Source organism: Colius striatus, chromosome 1 (assembly GCF_028858725.1).
Source record: "Colius striatus isolate bColStr4 chromosome 1, bColStr4.1.hap1, whole genome shotgun sequence".
NCBI lineage: Eukaryota > Metazoa > Chordata > Aves > Coliiformes > Coliidae > Colius > Colius striatus.
This window is the reverse complement of record NC_084759.1, coordinates 86593909-86620008: the sequence shown is the minus strand read 5'-3', so window position 1 is coordinate 86620008 and position 26100 is coordinate 86593909. Positions and strand designations below refer to the sequence as shown.

The 26100-nt window shown below is 35.8% G+C and overlaps 1 protein-coding gene across 1 annotated transcript in view; it reads left to right on the top strand.

Annotated features, from left to right (window-relative positions):
• The window catches only part of CFAP47 (cilia and flagella associated protein 47), a 278645-nt gene that overhangs the window by 60131 nt on the left and 192414 nt on the right, over positions 1-26100 (top strand). Inside the window, 5 exon segments of the mRNA XM_062004443.1 lie at positions 1258-1489; positions 2279-2488; positions 7034-7127; positions 7702-7842; positions 11505-11700. Of these exon segments, the coding sequence (XP_061860427.1) occupies positions 1258-1489; positions 2279-2488; positions 7034-7127; positions 7702-7842; positions 11505-11700 (873 nt within the window).

Here is a 26100-nt window from a genome sequence, read left to right as displayed (position 1 = left end):
GTACAGAAGCAGACTAAGTAAGTGCAAAGGAAATCAGTGAAAGAAAAAAAACTTCAAGGTCTTATTTGAAATAATATATCCATGGAACAGCCAACAAAAAAATAACCACTGAACAAATCTAAGGGATTAGTTGCTAAAATGTTTCTGTAGACATGAACTAACCAACCAAATACACTCTGTAAATGTGCTATATTCTGTAAAAGTCTATCTGTACTCTCAGGTTAGACTTTGATTTTCTTATTACATTTATGAAGTATGGTTTAAAAACAGCCATTGTCAGCAGGACTCAGTCAAAGTGCTGTTCTGTATGAACTGTGGGTAACAGAACTTCTGGAAAGTTGTTAGATGACTGCTATCTTAGGCTGTTAACTTTTCTGCTGCTAGATTTCTGACTATTAAGTCAGAACAGTGGAAGTTACTGCTGCTGTTAGGATTCCACTCTTGCAGATCTGATGTTTGTGTGATCATTCTCTAAGCTATTGCCAGAAAAAATAGGAGTAGTTAAACAGATTAAATAGTAGGTCTTTACCAACATGATTCATTTTTAATGGAATGATGTAAGAAGAGTTCAAAAGAGCAACTTAGTTTAAGATCTGAAAAGACAAGAACCTCTGGCAAAGATGGCAGTGACAAGATGGGGAAAATAATCTTGTCCACCTGTCAGAATTGCACAAACTCAGATCTGAGTGCATGAAGCTCTTATAAAGAACAAGTCACTTTTCTCCATATTGCATTGTTCTTTCTTCTGGAGTCCTAACAAGATTTTTTTATTCACTAAGGTGTTAGGGATTTTGTGGTGTCATTTAGTGAAACATAAGAACTGCAACAGTGGCATTAAAACACACATTTAAGAATGAAATTGTCTAAGTTGTTTGTGCTATGAAGAAAATGTGTTTAGTTATGTTTTATGAAATAACGTTGTTGATGTTGTTAACAATGAGTAGTTGTTAAATATATAATCTAAGTTTTGACAAGGTCAGAATATAAGAGAAGGACTAACAGAGGGGATAAAAGTCCTAAGGGTTATATATTTGTATGTGGGCTTAGTTATACCTGTACAATACCTGATAAACTGTTTGAACACAAGTCAGTTACTAAGTGACTTAAACTGTTTACTCCTGAAATAAGATGATCATTTGTTGTCAGACAGTTTTGTGTTTTCTTAAAAAAAATGCATATTCAAAAATAATAATTGTGTACTAGACAAAAATAGGGAAATAAGGAATCTTTCTGGATTTTTCTTTTTGTATCATTCAGAGTCATATACTTCTTTTGAAAGTGAGAGTGATGAAAAGACGAGAGAGGAGAGTGAAGCTGGTAGTCAAAGTGATGGGAGAGAAAATAATTATGAATTTTCATTTTTTCCTGATGAAGATAAAGAAGAATACCTCTTCTTTCAGAAAACCCTAACTGCTGTTAAGAGTTGGTTCACTCTCTTTGGATGGTCTAAGGGACAGAATCCTATTTCAATACCATATTCACTAAGACGGTAATTCATATCTGCTTAGAGATAACATATGTCTGCCTAGTAAAATATTAACATATATACTAAAGTATTTTGGATATGATCTGAGGAATATAAACACACTCTAATGTACACTTGTATATTAAAATTGTAGCATCTATGTGCTGTTTATATGAAAATGTCACTCAAGTGTTATTATTCATTTTGTAAAATTTATTTCCAACTAAGATGCTCTGATAGATCATAATGCCATGTATGTGAAATATGCAGTTGAAACTATAAGTCACTCTCTTAACCAAAATTGATTCTCCACTCAGAATGAACACAGTTCTAGAAATTGTTTCTTTGGTGACATAAAGTGTTTTAACAATATGTCTTTTTTTTTCCCCCGCATACTCTAAATTTCAAGAAACAGCCTGGAAAGCAAATTTCATAATCAACAGCCTTGCAAACACCCTGGAAATATATCAGTCTTAGTAACATCACTTAGTTGATTTATCTGTCTTGCCACTAAATAAAAAATCCAATCTCCTGGGACTCAAATACATAGGCTTTTTAAACATGATAAGAAAGCAGTGACAAACAGAAATCTATTTATGAAAAATTTCACCTATGCTTATTAAATACTCCATGCAGTTCAAAGTTCTTACATCATCATGAAAGTTCTGTAAAGAGGTAAAAGTGCCATGTTTTTTAGGTTTTTTCTACTGTTTTTACTTCATTGTTCATTAAATTTATCATCATGATCTATATATAATGTTAGCTTGTTTTGTACATTTAAAAGAAGGATATCAGAAGCTTTTTCTCTTTTAGGGATGTGTCCAAAAACCAGATGATCTCTGTAGAAAAAAAGATTTTTAAACAAAACCCGTGCAAAGATACTCGGACTTTTTATGACATGTTATTCCATCTGAGTGGACAACTGTTACCAGGCATTGCATGGAACCAGTCATTGCCCCTTGATCCAGTTAAACGAATATTACAGCTTTGCTGGCAGCATTCTACATTGCTTACTTTTCTTAAGTAAGTATGTGTGGGATAAAATATGCATGTGTGTATCTTTCCACTTTTTTTATTAGCGTGGTTCAAACAAAATTCCAAACAAACAATACACATTACGTTTAGGGTTTCCTTTATACTGCATCTTATGTGATCTAAGATTTATGTATTATAAACTTGAATTTTTACCAAGGTTATCTTCTGCAGTACCTAATCGAGGTACTCTTTGGTAGGGCTATATCCAGCGCAGGATTTCCAGAGGAACTCTGCTCTGTTCATTATAAAAGAAGCTGTCAAACTGGCTTTAGAGGTAAAAGGTAATAAGAAAAGTTTCTATAAATACATTAACAATAAAAGAAAGACCAAGGAGAGCTTCCAAAACAGCATCCTTGCAGCAAAACTGAGAAAGTCTGGACTGGATGATCAAGTGGTGAGGTGGATTGTTAACTGGCTAAAGAAGGCAGCATTCTCTTAGAGAAATTGACTGTTCTTAGCTTGAATGGGCAGACACATTCTGGGTGAAAAACTGGTTAGATGGTCAGGTCCAAAGAGTTGTGGTCCATGAATTCAAATCCAGTTCGCAACTGGTCACGAATGGTCTCCCCCAGGGCTCAGTACTGGGGCCACTCCTGTTTAACATCTTTATTAATGATCTGGATGAAGAGATAGAGTTCACCTTTAGTAAGTTTGCAGATGACACCAAGCTGGGTGGAAGTGTCGATCTGCTTGACGGTACGGAAGCTGTACAGAGAGATCTAGATAGGCTAGATGGCTGGGCCAAGGTCAATTCCATGAGTTTCAATAAGGCCAAGTGCCAGGTACTGCACTTGGGCCACTGTCGTGGTTTTGCCCAGCCAGCAATGAAGTACCATGACAGTCTCTTGCTCAGTGCCCTCCATCCATCCCCATCCTCCTTAGGATGGCGGAGGTCCTAGTGAGATGGGAGGAAAAAAACCAAAGATAACCAAGGATGTTGTGGATGGAGACAAGGGCAGGGAGGGCTCACTGTCCTTACGGTTCCAGGCAAACCAGACTCCAGTACTTGACTTAGAGGGAAGTAGGAAAGTTTATTCTACTAGCTATAAGAAACAGAACTGAACAAAAAGCAAAAAGAGAGTTGGATGATGAGAAAATTACAACCAGCACTTTAAGATCTCCCTCCTCCATCCCTCCTTTCTTCCCGGGCCCAGCTCACTGCTCCTGATATCTCTACCTCCTCCCCACTCAGTGGCTCAGAGGGGCAGGGAGTGGGGGATGTGGTCAGTCTCTCACAGATGGTCTTTGCCACTTCTCTCTTCTCAGAGGAGGATGACTCCTGGCATTCTTCCCCTGCTCCGATATGGGGTTCCTCCCCCGGGACACAGTCCTTAACAAACTTTTCTGCTGTGGGTTCCTCCCAGCAGCTGCAGCTTCTGCAGATACAGGATCCCTCACATGGGACGCAGTCCTTAGTGAATATCTCTGGTGTGGGTTCTTCCTCACAGTTGCAGCTTCTACAGATACAGGGTCCCTCCCATGCCAAGGGCCTCTTCTGGCCATAATTTGACTGAGCTTCTTTGATGTGGGTTCTCCCCACAGTTACGGCTTCTGTGAATATGGGGTCCTTCCCACGGGACACGGCCTCCTCTGGCCATAGTCACTACCCTTGGCACAGGGTCTTTAATGAAGAGAATCACTGCCCTGATGCGGGGTCTTCAGCAAAATGAGTCACCGCCCCGATGTGGTTTTTTTTTTAGCAAAATGCAAACAAATCTCTGCCTCACCAGTCTCCTCTGCAGGATTCAGGGGAGTCTCTGCTCCAGCACTTCCTCCTCTCTTCCCTCACTCACCTTGGAGTCCACATAGTTGCTTCTCTCTCTCTTTTAACTGCTTGCACCACCAGCAGCAGGAAAAGAAGAAGGGAACAGAAGAAAAAGGAAGAAATAGGAGGAACCCTCCTCTTCTTCTTAAAATGTGATCGTGAAGGCGTCTAATTGGCTCAGCACCAGAAGTGGGTCTGGATCAGAGCTGGGGAGAGTTGTGAGCAACTTCTTACAGGAGCCATCTTTACAGCCCTTCCCCCTTACCAGAAATGGCTTCATGTCAAACCATGACAGCAATAACAACCCCTAGCAATGCTACAGGCTTGGGGAGGAGTGGCTGGAAAGCTGCCAGGCAGAGAGGGACCTGGGAGTGTTGGTTGACAGCCATCTGAACATGAGCCAGCAGTGTACCCAGGTGACCAAGAAAGCCAATGGCATCCTAGCCTGTGTCAGGAACAGTGTTGTCAGTAGAAGGAGGGAGGTGATCATTCTGTACTCAGCTTTGGTGAGACTGCACCTCAAATACCATGTCCAGTTTTGAGCCCCTTTCTACAAGAAGCACATGGAGGTGCTAGAGAGGATCTAGAGGTGGGCTACCAAGCTAAAAAGGATTTGGAGCACGTCTCATATGAGGAATGGCTGAGTTATCTGGGGCTGTTTAGCCTGGAGAAAAGAAGACTCAGGGGAGACATTTTGCTCTCTATAACTACCTGAAAGGAAGTTGTAGTGAGGCAAGGGCTGGTATGTTCTTCCTATTAACAAGCAATAGAACAAGAGGAAATGGCCTCAGATTGCACCAGGAGAGGTTCAGCTGGTTACAAGGAGGAATTTCTTTACTGAAAGGGTTGTCAGGCATTGGAACAGCTGCCCAGGGAGGTGGTGGAGATACCATCCCTGGAGGTGTTTAAGAGACGGGTGGATATTGCACTTATTGAGATGGTCTAGTGGCTGATAGGACTGGGACAAAGGCTGGAATCAATGATCTTGAAGTTGTCTTCCAGAAGAAATGATTCTATGATTCTCAACTTTATTATGTAGATAGCACCAGTAGATAGTCAGATAAGGTTTGCCAATAATGATCTCACTATTCCACTGACACTCTTTGTCCTGTAATTACGGGCTTTAGCAGAATCTTTGGAGACTTACTTTGTAATCTATTAGTCTTTCATATTAGTAATATGCTAAGAAATGGAAGCACTACTCCTTCTGCTGTACAGGTTTAACTGTTAGCTATCTTCATTGATAATATGTTGTCACATAATATGAAACAACTGTCAAAGGTGGTGCAACTCAAAAATTGTTAATAAATTCTTCATCATCCTTGGCTTTTGCTGCTGTGAAGCGAAGAAGAAAATCAACTTAGGAGAAAGTGTAGTGTCATGATATCCTTGGAGATCTTCAAAAACCTTGAAACATAGCATCTCTGCTTCTTTTTTGCTTCCTCACCCACTGTTCAGGTGTCTGTAAATCCATTTACAAATAGTCATTTACATACCATTCGAAATAAAAGTCTTTCATATGAGAATACCAAGCAATGCTGTAGCCGTAACTGAGCTCATAATGAGACCAATGCCCATTGCTCCAACAACACTGGACTTTATTTGCAACTTTTGCTTATGTCACTTTTAAAAGAGGTAGGATACTATTCCTCTGTGTATCATAGATAATATAGTCAAAGGTGATTTGGAGGAGTGGCAGAAGAACATTTTTTCCTTTCTTCAGTAATGAAGACAATGCTTGCAGATCTCTATTTTTTTCCCCAACTTTATAATCCATTCTGATACTAAATAAAGTAATCGATGCATTTTCCCATAGTATCTTAAATATATCTCAATAATTTGAAAAGATGTCAGTATATAGAACATGGATAAAAAAGTGTGCTGCTACCAGCAAAATACAGCTCTGTGGGAAGTGAAATAAGGTCACGAACCTAATTTCAGGATGTATGATGTTTAATGTACAAAATAAATTTGACTGTATGGTATTGGAAAGGTATAATCACTTCCTTTGAATGAGATATTGGTTATATAACAAGAGAAGCTCATCTGATTGTCATTCACATTAGCCATGTTAAAAAAACAAATAAAAATGTAGGTCTAGACAGACTAGAATAATCTTTCTGATCTAAAAGTCAGTAAACATCTCTGCTCCCCTGGGAAAAATAAACCTAAGAATTCTTATTTATTTTCCACTCTTTCCAGCAACATTCAATTAAACTGTCATTTGAGATTAAAAATAATCTTCACTTGGGTGTTAGATTTTTTGGTATTCAGTCTAATGAACTTGTCTTTTGTTACTGCAATTACTTTTTTTATTACATTTATTAGTTGCTTGAGAACAGATGGCAGATCAGTTTAAAAATTATCAGAATTTTGGAATACCTTTGTTACAACCCTAAAGCTTATGTTGTCAGACTTACAGAAGATAAAAACATCATCAAGTTTTATATCTACTAGTGTTATGCAACACTGGTCCCTTGCCTTTCACATGGAAATGGTTATTATGTGTTTTGGTGCTTTGTTCTACAACAAATCCTTTATGCAAGAGCAATCTCATGAAGAAGCCAGCAACTTTTAGCATTTAGTTGTAGGCATAGGAATTGAACATGAGCTTTATAAATAGAAGCTATCTAAAGCAATTAATGGAACTGGATCATTAGCCCAAAGTATACTCTGATAGAACTCAGAAGAGCTGAAGTTGAAGAACTTGGACGGCTCTCAAGAACTCTCTTGTCTACTTTTTAACTTTTCCTGCTTTATCACTTCAGAAGCCAAGGAGCATATCTTCCTCATGTTATGCCGGAATTTCTGCTTGAACCTGACGATTATAAGAAATGGATTGAAATACAAATGATACTGAAGGTACACTGTTTGTTTGTTAGTTTTGTTTCATTTTTTGTTCTTTTTAACAAAGATCATGTTCTTAGTTTCAGTGATTTGAATTGTAATGGAAGTCCTTTAAGTACTCTTCCTACTGTGGTGAGAGTCTTGGATTGCATAAATCTAAACACATTCATGAGGCTGAACAGAAATTTAAGCTGACACAAACATTTATGTCCTTCACTGGTTTTTCTCTTCCATTCCATATGATACCGTTGATGCCTACAGTTAGTTTTGAACAGATACATTTTCTCGAAGTAGAATTAATTTTATTGCTTTCTATTAACTTCATAATATTTAGAAAACCCAACTTTTTAGTTGCTTCTTAGTCCTGATTGCTCCTTTTAACTCCTGTCAATTCTGTATTGTGCTTCTTATTCCTGTGGTAGTGGTAATCTGTTAATGGTTCTAATGCTGATCACTATTGTGCTGTAGTAGAAGTTGTTAGTCATTTATGTCATTGTTTCCTCATTGACCTCTTATGAACTTCCTATCCAAAGTGTTGAAATAAACATAAAAATAAACATAAAAAAAAAATCTATTCTTTTATCTGGAGGGTCACGCAGCTGAGTTGAAAAATGGAGATGTGAAAAACTCAGACATATTTAGTAATGAACACCTATTCATTTTGGAGGACAACATATTTGAGACAATGAGCAAACGAGCTTGGACAGATGTGCTACTACAGATATACAAGGTAAATTGTAGCTATATTTCTTACTTAAATTCTGAAGAAATGAAGACAAAAACCTTTGTTTTGAAAAAGATATTTTTCTCAACTTTTTCAGAGTGACTCAACTATTAACAAGAGCCAAACTCAGTTCTGATTAAGTTGCTCCTTTAAAGATAAGATTATAGCGTACGAGATCAAGCAGCTGGTAGTTTTATGCTCACTTGTTCTTTATAAAAACAAACATTAGGTCATTATTGTGGGGAATGCAAATGTCCACATTGAATTTTTGTCTTAGTGAGAAAATTTGTGGGTTTTTTTTTTGTTGTTTTTTTTGTATGTGTGGATGTGCAGTTGTTTTTCTCTGAAGGAGCAAAATGGTTTATCCGAGATAACTGATTAGGAAGAAGATGAGAAGATGCAGGGAAAAAGCTGAATGTTTATTGGTTATGTTCTCATGAAGAAAGTGTTACTTTGGAACGCTTAAAATGTAAAGGACGTGGAAAATGACTTGAAGTTTTGTAGGAATTGCTTACTTAAATCTGTGGCCTTATTTAATGTTCTTAAAATGTTGATATGATTAAATATTGATTTTCAAGAGGCAATGGTTTTGCTTTGCTGGTCCTTCAGTTTTGCTCTGAATGTTTTAATGCTTTAAGATCTTATTTTACCATTGTTTTCCATGTGTGCATGTCAAGAGTAATATTTTAAAATAAAGTTATAGCCTTTCCAATATTTGAGGGCAAAGCATCATCACAAATTCACACTAATAGAAGTGTGAGCTACTACTGAAAGAATGTGTCTTTTCTCCTCCTTTCCTCATGCTAAAACTACTGCAGTAGGGTGCTACTTCCAAATACATCTTTCATATCTGTGACCATTGGTGGTTACTGGGGATGTGAAAGAGATCAGGTTTAAATCAGCTTAAACCTATTGTGAAGATGCATTCTTCATCATTCTAGTTGCACTTCGTGCACGAGAAGCATGTTTCAGATTCTCCTTCATTGTTCCTTCATCTTTCTATCTGATAATCGTACATTATTAAAGCCTTATAAAATCACATTCATCTTCTCTATCTCTCTTGCTGATGTCTTGGGAATGGTATGTTTCTGTTTTACTTTTTTTGTAAAATATAATAAAACATAAGCAGATTTCTTGAGATAACATGACTTTACATTGGAACTAGTCACTTAATATCAAAGTCTTGTTCTCTCTTCCATATAATTTTGTTCAAACCCATTTTTTATAAGAGTGACCATGACTGCTGCTGAAAAAGTATTCTTTATTTACTTTATTAAATTTGTAAAGAAAGCATCAAAGCAGTAAAGAAAAAGAGGATATGAACTGTCAAGACAGCAAGATTGGTTAATATAAAAAATATATATTAGGGCTAGTGTTCAAATACTCTGAAGTTAAGAGAACATTTCATATCTTAAAAGCAGTTTCATGAAAATTAAAGTAGAGACAAGATTTTTTGTGATTGCAATAGCCTGATTTCAAGCAAGATAAAATAAAACAGAATCCCTTTTTACTCACATAGTATGCTGCCAATTTCACAGAATGTTAAAAAGTTTCATCTATTTAGTAGACATGCTTTGTTATCAAATTTTATTTTAGAAGTTACTCTTACTAAAAATAGTTAATATTATTCTTTGACAACTAAAACATCATCTCATATTGCTTTCATGCCCATACCAGATGTATTATAGTCCACTTAGTTGTTATGAAAACTTCTGTTGCTGCAGAAGTTCCAGAGAAAAAAATATATACATAAATATATCTCAGAAAAATAGAAAATGAAATTTATTCTGAAGAAAGAATAGAACCTGTAGAGAATAAAAGGAGAAACTCATCAGTCATAAAATACTTTTAGATCACTTCTTAAGCCAGGACTGAAATACTGATAATATTCTACAAACCTTGAAGGTCTAGGTTAATGGAAACACATGGACACTGACAGCAGAAGTCATAATTCAGCCTTTGGGTCAGGCTTGATTTTTAATAAAGACAATCTATCTTTAAATTTAATGAACATCCAGAAATAAAGAAGCTTTTAATTTATATAATTAATAACATTTCCTAACCTTTTAACTGATTTTTTCTTTTTTTAAAGCACAGTGTGCTCCAAAGAAGCCACTGTATATCAATGTCCTAGTCTCTCAACAAGGTCTCAGTAGGAATATAGACACATGAACAGCTTGGATTAGGATGGATTAGATTTTTCTTGTTAAGAGACATTAATATAATATTTTATGTGTAAATAACATTTCATATTTTCTTCTAAATGTAGTTGCCATTACTTTCTTGTTTAATAATTTTGATAGAACATCAGATTATACTGATGAATAGTGAGATGAATTAACCTGTAAAGACACTGCCTTTTGAATAAGCATGAAATAGTGTTTATTTGTTGTTTTCTTCAGATTTGTATCTGAGGATGCTAAAATGCAATTTAAAGATTTCTTTTTCTCTTATTATAGTTCTATGCATGTAAATAAAGTGCCATGGAGAAAATCCAAATATTTAAACTGTTACCTCAGCTATGTCTGCATGGAACTGGATTATACTGAACTGAAATGCTTCAGGGTTTAAAAAAGGAATTTTAAAGTGATTAAATTTTCTTTAAAAAATAAGTAATTTGGATCTCGTGTACATTAACAGTTAATTTGATTTTGTATATTAGTATTCATAGAAGGTTTTCTTCAGAAAAATTTGAAAGCAATGGATGATAGTCCTCTGTTTCATCTGGAAAAAAAAAGAAATCCAGATGTAAATGTGGAAGCTGTGAAACCACATGTCTGTACCTGCATCATACTGTATGTTAGAGTTCCTTTCCATCTGCAGCAAATAGAGGAATTGAAAAATGGTAACACTGCCTCAAGAAATTGATGCTTTCTCTCATGTATCTTCATGAGAGACTATTATGAAGAGAAACAATTTAAAAAGCTGATTTAATTATGATTAATGAAATTAAATTAAATAGCCTTTTCTTTATGTATATATGTATCAGGGAATTAGATATCACTGGAAATATTCAAGTGACTGCTAAGATGGCCCAATTCACACTTCAAAATAGTATTTTACTGGATTGACCTTCATTGTCCACAGACATTTCCAGTGACTAGTTGTAAGTCTTTTAGAGACAATATCAAAAGCTTTGCTGAAATCCAAAAACCCCATATCTACTGACTTTCTTTGATGAACAAGATGGGTTTCCTCATAAAAGGAAATTAAGTTGATTAAGCAGGACTTTTCCATTGTGAATCCCTGCTGACTATGAGCAATGGCTGTGTCGTCTCTCAAATATTTTTCAACTCCTAGAATAAACTCCTCCATAAGTTCACCAGACATAGAATTGAGACTGGCAGGCCTGTAATTACCAGGGTCTCCTTCTTTCCCTTCTTGAAAATTGGGGCAAAATTTGTCAGCTTCCAATCAACTGGGTGTCTCCAGATTCTCAAGACCATGTGAAAACTTCTGTTTGCATTTTGTTTGAGAACAAAGGAATTCCCTAAAACCTCAGCAAATCTGTTCTCTTTTGTGTTATACATTTACGCTAAAGTGTAATCTCTTATACCTTTTCTAAACTGAAAAACCTTTTGAGTTTGAAGTGAATTATTTTAACATTAAACTTGAACTTGTTCTTTTTACAACTTGTGCTCAAAACCATTTTTTTTTTCTAATTTCAGGTATTTGTCCTCCAACGTGTTTCTTCACGTAGTGTCACTGATCTGTTTGGCTTGGAAAGCATACAGAACATGCCAAGAATAAAATCAGATCCGTTATCCAGTAATATATATTCCCCATATGAGCGAACCATCCTCACCTGGTTGAATAAACATTATGAGGAGAATCGAAAAACTGTATGGAAAGATAGTCAAAAAGGTGAAATAATTCTTTCACTGTACTCTTCCTTCTAATACTCCTTTTTTAGACTTTTAAAAATGTTCTTCATGGGGTTATTGTGACAATTTGCCACTGAAAATGTTTTTTGGGGACCCTATCTTCATTGTCTTGATGTAGTGGTTTTGTCTAGTCTAGGTTTTGGTAGAGGGGGGCTACAAGGGTGGCTTCTTTAAACAAAGAGCTGCCAGAAGCTTCCCCTGTAGCTGATAGGATTGTTGCCAGTCAATTTTAAGATGGATCCACCACGGTCCAAGGCCAGGCAAATTAGACTGAAGTAATGCCTCTGTGATTGATGCATTGGAGAAGGGGAAGAAGTTACTGTGCAGTTGCTAAATGGCAGCACCAGAAGAGAGAGAGAATGTAACAACATCTCCGCAGTCAGTGGAAAAGGAGGGGGAGGAGGTGCTTAGGCTCTGAAAGAAAGACTCCTCTGTGACCTATGGTGAAGACCATGGTGAGGCAGCTGTGCCTCTGCAGTTCATGGAGGCCACCGGGGAGCAGAGATCCACTTGCAGGCCATGCAGGACCTCACGCTGAAGTGGATGGATGCCTGAAGGAGGCTGGGACTTGATGGGAAGCTCACACTGTAAGTAGTTCCTGGCAGGACCTGGGAGACCATGGGGAGAGAAGAGCCAGTGCCAGAGCATGTGTGGTGTCAAGACTTGTGATCCTGTGAGGGACTCTGGAGCAGTCGGTTCCTTAAGGACTGTTGTCCCAGTGGGTGACCCATGTTGGGACAGGGTACCCCTGTGGGAGACTTCCTTCTGGAGCAGTTCATGAGGAACTGTAGCCTATGGGAAAGACCCATGTTGGAGAAGTTCGTGGGGGACTGTGTCCCATGGGGAGGGAACCCACAGTGTAGCAGTGAGAAGTGTGATGAGGCATCTTCCTGAGAAGAAGCAATGGCAAAGTCCATCTGTAATGAACAGACCACCACCTCCATCCCACACCCCCTGTGCCCCTGCTGGAAGGAGGAAGGAGGGTCCTGGAAAGAGGGAGTGATGCAAGAAGGGGCAGCCTGATGATGATCGGGGAAAAACTCCAGAGTGGCTTATAAACCACACACGTGAAAACATTTCTAGTAGCATTTTTGTCTTGAGTGATTTTGGACCTGTTTGAATTATGGATAATGTATTTGCATGTCATCTTCCATAAGCCTCATTTGGACATATTTTCTACCTTGCAATGCTTCGAATATCCCCTTGCTTTTCTCATTTTACTCTATAGAAGCAAATTATATTAGATATTCTCAAATGTGTTGAGTAATTCTGATAAGATTGAAAGGTCAGTCTATATTTCCTGCATACAACAGAAGTAGGTTTCTAAATACCAGCTCGTAGTCTGGATCTGATGTTAAGTTTCTCAGAGACCTTCCCCTAGCTAAAGTAACATGCTCTAGAGTAAGTAGGTGTATTTGCAATGTGTTATTATGAATGTCTAGCGGAGCTTTAGTGGAGCTGTCCTATAGTTACATGTGCTCTGCTTTGTGGGGTGTTGTCTGAGGTCTGTGTTTATAGATGACAACTTGCAGAGGTACCTGGCAGTGTTGTGACTCACCATAAATTCTGCATGGATAATCCTTAAAAGCGCTCTCTGTTCTCTTTTTTTGTAGACTGTAGTAATACCTAGATGTTGAAGCATGGCTTGTCTGTTTCTGGTCTATGTGAAATCAATGGGGAGAATATGAATGTTAAAATGCATCTTATTTAACATTCAATTTTCAATTGAGTTATAATGTCTAAATGAGAGAGAAATGAAACTGAACTGTAAAGTGCAGATCTAGTGGACACTACTAGGCAAAAAACCCCAAATATCTCAGTCCAAGAGGAAATCAACTGATGACGTGTTATAAGACGACAGTTATTGAAACTGTAATTTTAGTTGCCTAAGAGTATGTAATGAATTAGAATATTAAAATGAGTTTGTGTTTTTTAATCAGTTGTCATTTTGTTATCATCAATTGTAAAGTAGGATTAAAAAATTATTTAATTCTAAATGCTCCCGAAAATTGGCACCCAAACAGTACAATTTAATTACAGTATTGGCACTCTCAAAAAAAATTAGCTTCTATTAAATCATGCTAATAGGACAGCTAACTCAGTAGGTTAATGTATTTATTTTTGCAGACTTGCTTGTAGATGTGGCTCTGGGTCACAGCTGAATACGAATTTAGTGATTACTGCAGACATTTGTCTGCATTACAGATGTCTCTTACAATTTCCCTTAATTATACTTTTCTGCTTTCAGAGAAGAGTGAGATTAGAATGAGAAGGCAGAGATTATATATGATTTCTGTGTGGGTGGGAAGTTACAGATATTGCCTTACTGTGTCGGTTCGTATATAGCTTTTTTGGTTCATGAGTTCTATATTCTCATTGCTAGAGGGCATGCAGAAATAGCTTGGTGTATGCACATGAACATGCCCTTTTCTTTTACTTCTATTTCAATTTCTCTCACAACAATACATAAATGAGCATTGCTAGAGATATAATAATTAAAAAGAAGAAAATTTTGACAAATTATGAAATTCCTAGTCTTAATCTTATAAATTTCCATTAAAGAAGTTCTTAACTGTATGATCTTATACTGTTCTGTTCCTGCCTCAATATCTCTTTGAATCCTCTGGTTTAGTTTTAACTTTGCAGGATCTTACAGATTCTTAAGGGTTTGAAGGGACCTTGAAAGATTATCTAGTCCAAACCCCCTGCCAGAGTAGGTCACACAGGACCTGCCAGAGAAGGAGACTCAACAACCCATGCTTTTAATTTTTACTACCTCAGAATGAATTGTTGTCTGCTACTATGTTTATCTTTCTGCTAAATGAGGAAGAAATTCTGATGAGAAAGGATACAGAAATACTCAGTGCCTTCTTCGCCTTGGTCTTTACGGATAAGACTGACACTGAGCAATCCCAAGCCTTCAAGATGAATTTGAATATTTGGAGGAAGGAAGACTTGCTTTGATGGAGAGCAATCATATTAGGGATTGCTTAAATAGGACAAACCCAAGTCCACGGGACTGATGGGATGCACCAACAAGTGCTGAGGGAGCTCACCAATTCCATGCTCAGTAATCTTGGAAAAATCAGGACAATTAGAGGAAAGTTTGGAAGAAAGCAAATGTCATTCCTATGTGGAAGAAAGAGGATCCAGGGAGCTACAAGCCAATCAGCCTCATCATGTTTCTTGTGACAGACATGGAGTAAATAATCTTGGAAACCATTTCCAAACATACAAAGGACAGTAAGAAGAAGTAGCCAGAATCAATTTACAAAGGGGAAATTAAGCATGACCAACCTGATTGCCTTCCACAATGACATGACTAGATCAGTGGACAGGTGAAGAGCAGTGGATGTTGCCTATCAAAACTTTCACAAAGCTTTCAATAGGCTTTCTTAACATTCTCAAAGCAGACTAGCGAAGTACAGGCTAGATAAGGAGACAGTGAGGTGAACCAAAATTAGACTGAATTGCCAAGCTCAAAGGTTTATCATTAGTGGCACAAAGTCTGTCTAGAGGCTAGGCACCAGTGATGTAGCTCAGTGATCATTACACTGAATTTAGTTTTTAAGATCATACACTGGAGAACTTATATATCTCAGCAGATTTAATATTCTGATATACAGTTAGTCCTTTAAATTTTATTATGTTAATCATCAAATTTATACTTAGATAGTTTTATTCCTTAAACTAAGCATTAAGCCTTAAAATAAGCATTTAATAGGCTTTTTCAGAGGAACAATTTGAAGGGTCATAAGGAAAAGCATCAGTCAGCCCAACTGAAAGCCCTGAATATCCTCAATTTTGGTAGGTATTTTTGTTGTTATTTGCTTAATATCACTCATTTTAATAGTTTCTTTTATTCTTACTATAGTTCAGATCAGAGAGCAATTATCACTTTTTACTTAAATTTATGTGCTTGCATATTATCATCCAAACACTCTGCTTTGAGTAAAGAATTAGTCCTGACTAGCAATATGCCTTAACTACAGAGCTGCTTTCAACTCAAACTAGTCTGTTAGATGAACCATTCCTACTAAATAAATGAAAATCTATCCAGGCCACATTTCTCAATCCTTTGATACTTAGAATACTTAAGGTGAAATGTGACAGTGAGCCAAGCCTAAGCTACTGCACTGCAGAAAAGTTTTAAATATATGTCTTTATGACTTCCTTCTGAAGTTGAAGATAACTATGTCATTTATCAGAACTCTTCTCTTGCAAGAATTAAGATCCCAATAACTTAGAGAGAATATTAGCAAGAAGTTTAGTATCTCCACATCTCCAATGTTTACTGCTACTAAAAAGTACGTATCTTTTAAAAGCAGCTTGGCATCTGTTTTGGGAGAGGAGGCTTGTAATACATCTTATTGACCATAAAATGTAAAACTGCAAAGTGCAACTTCACCTATTCTGCTGAGTCTTTAATTATACATGAAATATAAGATTCAGTGATCACTTAAGGCATTATATGAGCAATAGTAATGACAGGAGAGGATGCATGAATTACTTAAGTGTAGTAAATTTTCAGTTTACCTTCTACCATTCTTTATCTTCACAATTCTTTTCAACGTTCTCTCTGAAAGAATAACTACTAAGAGTATGGAGTCAGGAAAAGCCCCTAAAAAGTTACTAGAGTACTAGAACGCCATAATTCAAAAGCTGTACTTTCTAAATAGAAGAAATATTAGTGGCTTATATTGACACCTGAGAAGCTGTATGTCTCTTTCTTATCAATTATGGTTCTTGCCATGGTGAAAAAGATAAATTATGTTTTTGGAAATAAGGGATTTTCTTGAATATATTCCAGAAAGATTTTAAAAAAAAGTAGATAATTCTACATTTAGATATAAAAATTATTAGATAATATGACAGCCAGAAAATTTAGCAATATCTGAACAATCAACTTAAGTCTGAGATGTTAGAGCTGTCTTCAGAGTAGATACATCTTCATTTTACTGGAAAATCTATTTAGAAGGGAAATTCTTTTAAGAGGAAAGAGAAGTTCTCATCCAATGCCAATGCAGATTTATCTGACAATGTTAGGCATAGTAGCATCTCTCAAGATTCTTACTCTCACGTAGGAAAGTTTTGGTTTTGATGCACTTTGTATTCACTTCACTGTAAGAGAGGTGGGATTGTTGTTTATAGTTTTAACTTTTAAAATTATCATATCAGTTTAATATCTGCAGTAAAAAGGTCGACGAAGGAGAGATTTTAGTGTGAGATGATGTCATCACAAAATTCGATGAGAATTCTTGTTTGTTTTGAAATTGATTTGGTAGAAATTTTTACTATAGGTTGTTTCTAGTATAGCAATTAAAAACCATACTTTCCCTTGTTGCAGCTATATTTTTTTCTTCTATCTTTGCCTCTCTCTTGCTTCTTCTTCAGTTTTAGGAAGGCTATTTATGGAGTCCATTGATTCTTGCATCTCAATTTCATAGTTCTTAGAGACAATTGAGAAATAAGAGCTATAGGATATTTTTTAACTTTGAAAACTGATGGGAATGATCTTATATAGTTTCATGTAAGATTTCTTTCAATTAAAATAGCTTCCAGCTTCAGACTTCTCCTAAAGAACAAATCTTACTTTTTACATGCCTGATAAAAAGCTGAATTAAAGAGGGAAAATGACTGTCTAATGAACTGCCATCGTGGGTGTCATAAGTCTGGCTTTTAATAACATGAGAAATATGTTTGTTCTTGAGTAAGAAATCCTGGAAATTATTTCCTGAAATATAAATTAGTAGAGTTGTAAACATTTTTTTCTGTTTTATATGTCTTGATTTGCACAGCAGAACATAAGAATGAAGCATAGTATGTAAATATGAAGTCAAATGAGTAGACTTTTCCTGCTTGCCTTTCTCAGTCAACCTAAATACTCCATGTTAAAGAATTGCATCATATCTTGTTCTCTATAGCTCAAAAACCAAGAAGATATCAGGATTTTATTTAATAGAAAAGAGAAAAATAATTGTTTTCCTGAATTTTAACTTCTTATGCAGTTGAGAAATAAGTAAAGCTCCATGTTTAATTCAACTTTTTAGACTTTGAGTAGTGTAAAAATATTTGTTTTGTACAGTTTTATTGTTTTATAATGGCTGACATTCTGCAGCTTCAGGGAGATAAAAGTATGAAGAAGGATAATATTTGGAGTCCTGTACTGAAAAGATTCAAAGTGTTTGTATTTGTAAAACTGTTAAAAAGATCTTAAAAAAAAGTTCTAACCTTAGGGCTTAATATATTTATGCATATATTTGTGTGTATACATATATGCATATATATATGTGTCCATATAGAAACATACGGATATATATAAAAGTGCATATATGTATGTACATATATGCTGACCCTTAGAAACCTAAATTACCTAAATTAGAATAATCAGATAAATACTTAGGAAGAAATTTTACTTCCTTAATTGCAATACCGTGAGATACCTAGACATCTATTTACTTTGAGTTAAACGAGGTGTTTCACAGTGTTTATGTTTTAATTGCAATAAATAGGCTTTTTGATTATTTGGGTAATTAATGCTACTTCTGCAGTGCATACTAAATACACTGAGTATGGTATAGCTGTGGATTTAATAGTACAACTTCAGATATTTTGTGAGGAGAAAATATATTTCAGACTATGAAGTCTGAGAAAGGTTCTTTTAATTCATTGTCAGTATCAAACAGTGAATTTTGTTGAGAACAGTATTTAATTTTTTTTTTTTACTAAATAAGATGATGTGGGAATTATATTATTCATTCTGAAGTTAGTATAGAAGCCAGTATGCTGTAATGAATTGCTGTGATTTATTGCATTTTAAATCAAAGTAATCTGTAAGTGAAGTGCTATGATAAAAAAAGTGTTGAAGATGACATTTTAATCTAGATGCTTTTAGTGCCTTTCAGTGATTTAAAATCTAGTTCTCTTTACAAGTGAAAAAGCTGAAAAGCAACAAAATGGAGACTGATAAAAAGTAATAAAAGGTAATTCAATGCGATGCATGAAAGGAATATGCTAATTGCCAATTATTTGGAATAAGAAATCAGACAACATAGAAATGTGTAGATAGGGAAAGACAATTAGAAAAATTTATTAGAAGTAGAAAGGTAAATGCTCATGCCTCAGGGTAAAAGCCTTCTGGAACAGATGGGAATAAATGAGGCACATCCCTAGCATATTCTTTTTTCTGTCATTGCCTCATGTGGTACTTCTTGAACTTTTCTACTTAGAATTATTATGATTTGACAGTAGTATTAAATAGTTCTGTGCCTGATATTTCAGGAGTTCTTTGAAGAAGAATTATCATTTTCAATGACCAAGGGTTGTGGCATCCTGTCTGAAGTGAAGACTGTAGGTTGTCTATGAGTCGCTTAAAAGACTTCTTGTTTTACATGTTAAGATAAAGTTAGCCTCACAGCCTGTGTGTGCTAAATGTAGATACATTTTCATCCATTAATCCTAAATACATTTTTGGAAAAAAATAACAGCCTTAAAAATATTCAAAGGCACGTCTCCTCTCATCTTTCTTATGGTATGTATTGCATATTTCAGTACTATTATTTTAAAGCTTGTCCTAATTCTAATGTCAGTGCTTACAGAAAAGGTTATTGCTACATATTTCTTCTGTAAACGTTTGTATTATTCAGCATCAGATTTAAGGAATATTGAAAAAGGACTATAGGCATTATTATAGATATACATTAGTTCTACCTCCAGAGGTTTTCAGACACCAGGATAGGAAGTTGATATATAATATTAGAAACCATTATTACTGCAACAATTTACATTAAAAAGGACATACTGGGATAGCTTGAAGGTCTGCCTAGCTCAGTATTCTGCCTCCAACAGAAAATGGTTAGAGATGAGTAATTGTGAAAACATGTGGCAATACTTTCTTTGTACATACTCTGAGACTTCATGAATTGAAATGTTAAGAGTACTTAAATGAGATGGAGATGGTTGTTCTGTTCAAACCCCAATTGACAACTAAGCCCCATGCAGCCACTCTCTTACTCCACCCCTAGTGGGAGAGAGTATCTTCCACCAGCTTTATATACTGAGCCTGATGTCATATGGTATGGAATATCCCTTTGGTCAGCTTTCCTGGCTGTGTCACCTCACAATTTCATGTTGCACTCCCAGTCTACTTGCTAGCAGGGCAAGGTGAGAAGCAGAAAAGGCCTTGACTCTGTGTGAGCACTTCTCAACAATATCTAAAATATTCATGTATTTTCAGCACAAATCCAAAATGCAGCTCCGTACTAGCTACTACCAGTAGTACTACTACTACTAGCAGTACTTCTGCAAGTTTGTACTAGATTTTTATTCTGTGAATTGATTTAATGACATTTTGAACCTGTGCAAGCTTCCAGCATCACATAATTCTGATGCAGAAAGTAGGTTTAAAATCTATATTGTATGTAAATATTTTGTTTTGAGCTTGCCACTTAATTTTCAATGTCACACCTGCTTACACAGACTGCTTCCATATCACCACTCAGTTGTTACTTTTCCTTTGTTGTTCTGTAGTCTAATTTATTAATTTCTTATTAATTACCATTTCATATCTGTGATCATTAAAAGCCATCAGTGTCAAGACTTTTGAGTATTTTTGATTATTGAGTTATTTGTAAAGCCTTAAAGACTATTAGCGTAATCCTATGTATCTTTTCTGCTGTTTTTCAGTAACTCAGACTGTGAAAAAATTGCTTGTATCTAAATATTCTTAGATATGTATTAGTTAGTTTTGCAATTGATAGTAAGAATTTAGCTTTTGTATTGCTTGTGAAAACAGCAGTACAAGAAATACAATGCTTCCTTTAAAGATTTATTACTGTTCTTAACCTATTTATATAACACAACTCTTTAACTTAGTAGATTAAAGCAAATCTGATCCTTTTAACACTTCATATAAAACCATTTTGTTCTTTCTAGATGGTCTTATCCAGATAAGGCTAATACATCATACTTCTGTGTTACAACTTATTTTTTCATTTCCTATTGGATTAATTCTTTCAAATTCAGTTTTTCATGGTTTTTTTTTTTTTCCCCCCACAATTGAAATAACAGGGTGTGTGTAGTGGAAGAGTTTTTTAAGTGTAGTGGTTTTTGGGGAGGGCTAAACAATGTTCTACCAGGAAAAAAGTTCATGATTTTGCCAATTTATACTGATTCTTTTTGTGAGACTGACACCACACAATACCTTCATCTATCTGTTTACAATAGAATTGGGTATTTTTTACTCCTGTTTTCAGGACAGAAGCCAACAGCCTTAAAGAATTCTTTTTTACTGATAGCAGTAGGACATGTTAGCTATTTTGAAACAGTGGGATATTTGACTTCATACCATTGGGAACAATGGCTTCAGTTACTGGTTGCTGGTAACTTGATCCAATTAGCCATTTTTCTGGGGTGTTTCTTTGAATAAAAACATTGTCATTGGTCTTCAAAGACATACTTTATTGCTAACTTACTTTACTACTTCCTAAAGTAAATCAGGGATGTAAAGCTGTCGAATCAGTTAGTAAAAATAAAACTTGAAAAAGAAAACCCACAGAAGGCAGGAAAGGGAAAAAGACAACAGAAATAATTTGTTTCGTTCCCATGTGTAAAGGTTAAACTGACTATATCTGCAGTGTACTTGTACAGGTATTTGCCTCGACTGTTATAAAAAGCTTTGAAAAAGGAGATTCCACGATTCACCGTATCTACCAGTATTTCCCACTAATTTGAAAGATTTTCCTGTTGTCTAACATAACTCAATATTTCCCCTGGTAAAGTTTATGTTCATCTTCTTTATTCTAAAATGTGTTATACAGTGGATTTTCTTTGATATTTTAGTGACTTTATACATAGTTGCAAATTCTTATGTTCTGCTTCAGTTACTCCATCTCTCCCCCTCTTGGCAAAACTATTAAATTCGTTCAGTCTTTCTCTGCACTCCGCTTATTTGTTTTCTCATAAACTCTCTTAGTTGATCCATGTATTTTTTAAACTGTGGTAACAATTACTGGGTTTCTTACCAGGTGAGACTTTACTAAAATTGAAGTGAAAAGATCAGTTTACCTGTTGAAGATGCAAGTCTCCTTTTTATGCAAAGTATTTGCATTTTCTGCAACAGTTTGAGATTTACTCCTATCTATAGATACTTTTTCTGAAGAATTTCTATCTATCCAATTTTACATCTAATACTTGTGTAATGAATTATTTTTAAATAAATGTATTACACTGCACACATAAATATTGGATTTCATCGCATTTGTTTCATATCATTACTTTAACTGTTCAAGAGCTTAAATTATAGGACTTTCCTTATGAGTACTTTCAAACCATTCTTCTTCCCTGAGTCAATTCTTTAATCTACTTGACATTATCATAGAAATATAGAATGATAGGGGTTGGAAGGAACCTCCAGATTACACTGAGGTAGTTTATACTATTTTCCAAGCTGCATTGGATAGTACACAATCGAGGACTCAGGACTTCACAGTTTAGTTTGTGGAAAGCTGATAATGTTAGGCTTGCAGTTTTTCAGTGAGTTTTGTTCTCTGCTTAACAGCACCATTTTCATACACTAGAGAATGTGACCAAAATTTAATGAAGTTAAGGTGTCTAATATTTTTCTATATCCCACAGTATCGTGTACATTTCAAAGCACTAGACAAAACCTGACGTAGAGTTTATGGCGACTGTTGCTTGCTGTTCTGCCAATAAATAGGTTGGTTGTCAGTTTTATGTGGAATTGTTATAGATACATCCTTGATTATCTCCATTTTGGAAATAATTTTAGTATACTTCAGATTAATCATACAAATATGAAAACATTTATTTTTGTTTTAGTGAAAACTAAGGAAGATTATGGCAAAAAAACCCCTGTAGCCTTGTCTGCTATTGATCATCAGGGAAGATCAAATACAACCCAAAGAGTGTGAAGATAATTTGCTCTTTTATTTCTTTTTGTGGGAGAAGAGAGGGGAAACATCTTAATCTGAAAACATTCCCACAGAAATTATGGTTTTGGCAAATCTGATTTTTCTTAATTCAGGATGAATTAGGAGTGAGACTATGTATGAAGTAATTGATGTTTTGGGGACATTTTAAAGGACATAAAATTAAAAAAAACTCAACGGATCTATGGAAATGTATAATTAGAGTGCTATGACAAAACTTTACTGCTTCTAGCTAGAAATTTTTCACTTAAAAAAAGAGTACAGTGTGTCTTCAAAAGTTGGTTTAACCAGTCACAAGAGAGATGAGGACAATGCTGTTATGCTTGGTTATTGCATGCCTGCCACATGATGACACAACAAGTTAAAAAAAAAATACTTGTTAAAAAAAGTGAATTCAGAGATTAAGTTAGTCCCAAATCACTACACTGAGTATGAATTATGTCCTGCAGCATTAAATGGGATCAACAATGGAAACAAAACTACTGTTGTTTCAGGTCACTTACAGAAGCCTCTTGCAGTAGATTTTAGCTTTCCGTAACCGTATTAAATATGAGTGCACAGGAAGAATGAATGTGCATTCACTCCAAGTTTTTGCTGTTTGATTTTTTTTCTTTTATGGAGTACTTTCATCTATTGGAGATATAAATATCTAAATGGTGGACGTCAGGAGGTTGGGGCATCCCTTTTTTCTACTATATTTAGCAACAAGACAAGGAGTAATGGGATGAAGCTGGAACACAAAAAGTTCCATTTAAACGCAAGGAAAAACTATTTCACTGTGAGGGTGAGGGAGCCCTGGCACAGGCTGCCCAGGGAGGATATGGAGTCTCCTTCTCTGAAGATTTTCAAAACCCACCTGGACGTGTTCCTGTGTACCTGGTCTAGGTGGATATGCTTCTGCAGAGGAGGTTGGACCAGATGATCTCAAAAGATTCCTTCCAACCCCTACCATTCTATGCTTCTATGATCTTCTGATTGTCATGGATGAGACAGAGTAAACAACAACCTGTCACGCATTAGGACACTGGCGTTTATCGAAGTACCAGTGAGCTCAGAGCTCTTACCTTATTGGATATTTTCACAGACAATCACACTACACAACATTATGTTAATGAGGTCTCAAATTTCTTCTCTGGCAGGGAGATCACTACTGGTCTGAAAAGATCAGGCAAAAGTCATGTCAACTCATACTGTGCTGCTGCTCAGTTACCAGTCTCAAGTATCACCCTCCAAAGTCCCTGGGCATCTTCTGGTACTTGTCTCTATACATATCTCTGGTATTCAGGATCTTGTCCCACTTCCAAGATCATCATTATCTTCTTTCCAGTCCTTCGTTGTCTCTTCAAGACTGCTGCTGCTTTTTGGGAATGGATCTTTTTGACTTTCTCTTCTTTCCATAATTCCAAGTCCCCAGTTTTCCCAATCTAAATAGTCTGTTATTTAGTCTGTTTTATTATATATGGGGTTTTTTTCCAAGAAATACCAATATAAATGAAATGTGTACATTTATATTCTTAGAGGAAAGTGGAGTAACCTGAGTAAAACTTCTGAATTCTGTTACTTCTCCTAAAATTGGCTAACTATATTAGAAAACTTCTTGTAGAATGGTTAACTGGCAGATTTTCTGCTAGGTTTGATGTAATTACAAAAACTGCATTATGTTTTCTGACTAATTTATTCAGAAATATTTGAGTTAAGTGGGTTGTTTGATAGCAGAACAATTAACAGGAAGACAGCAACAATACTTATGGAAGTATTTAATTAATCAAAATGGGAAAGTATTCCAGTTCCTGTGTTTTTTTTTCTTCATGCTCTGATTTACATAGTCTATAAAGCTAAAGTTCAAGAAATGCTTTTTAACAGTAGTGCTACCATGTTTTATTTCCACTGTCACAGCTGTTTATATGTCTGAGTGGTAAGGTGGGTCGATACGATTCAGATTAAAATGTTTTGCCCTTTATTTTTTATGGCAACTTTGTTCCCACACTTTGCTGCCATGCAGACAATTCTAGTGGAAATAGAAGAGAGTACATAGGTACTAGGGACAACTGCTATTGCTTTATTGCCTCAAGCAATATTCCCACCAAAAGACTAAAGGTAGATAATCATAGAATCATACAATGGCAGGGGTTGGAAGGGACCATTAGAGATCATCTAGTCCAACCCACCTGCTGAAGATAATGATAAACTTAATGTAAGATTTAAAGGTAAACTAGGATAAACAATAAAATGTACTTTTTAATCAAAGCATCTGGTTTAATGAGTTTCTGTAAAAAGACTAAGCAAATTAATCTAAATGACTAACCAGAAGAACAATTCAATATTATATCTAATGCAAAATGAAAGAAGTAGTAGTTAATCTTAAAAAGTTAAAAATAAAAATGTGAAAATGATGATTTATTAAAAATACCAATACTGTGTGCTGAGTGAGTCTGAGTTCTATTAATAAAAAAGGCAGAAAGATTATTGAATTCTATGATCAATAATATGATGGATTTATAATAGAAGGACTGACATTTTAGAAAGAAAGCAAGCTTTAAAAATGTATTTTGCCATTTTTTGAATTATTTGGTTTTGCAGTGACTACATTAAATATTTTAAAAATAACTGTGAGCAATTTACCAATGAGTTCAGATAAAATAAATGTCTCCTACTGTAGACATTTATAAAATGAGGGTCTGAATTTAGTTAATACTGTCACAATTTAAATATTGAAGCCTATATTTTGAGTTGAGCAGAGAGGAACCTCATGAGGTTCAACAAGGACAAGTGCATAGTCCTGCATCTGGGGAGGAACAACCTAATGCACCAGTACAGGCTGGGGGTCGAACTGCTGAAGAGCAGCTCTGCAGAGAGACCTGGGGCTCCTGGTTGACAATAAACAAAACATGAGCCAGCAATGTGCCCTCGTGGCCAAGAAGGCCAATGGCATCCTGAGGTGCATCAAGAAGAGTGTGCTCAGCAGGTTGAGGGAGATTCTCTTCCCCCTCTACTCTGCCCTACTAATGCCTCATCTGGTGTCAAGTTCTGGGCTCTCAGCTCAAGGAGGACAGTGAACTTCTGGAGGGAGTCCACTGGAGGGCTACCAAGATGATCTGGAGACTGGAACATCTCCTATGAGGAAAGGCTAAGAAACCTGGGACTGTTCAGCCTGTTGAAATCTGAGTGGGGGATCTCGTTAACAAAAGTTAATGATCTAGGTGAAGCTGCTTTAACAAGCAGTTGGACTGCATGATCTCTAGATTGTCCTTTACAACCCCTGGCATTCCATGATTCTCTGTTTTACTGCATTCTGTTTCTGTCAAAGTTAACAGAAAGTTGTTATATATGCAGTCAGACTTCATCTTTGGTACTTTGCCCTCCCGAATTATCAACAACCCTTAAACTTTACATTGCCTGCTTGAAAAAAAGTCATTTTAGTTCATCAATAA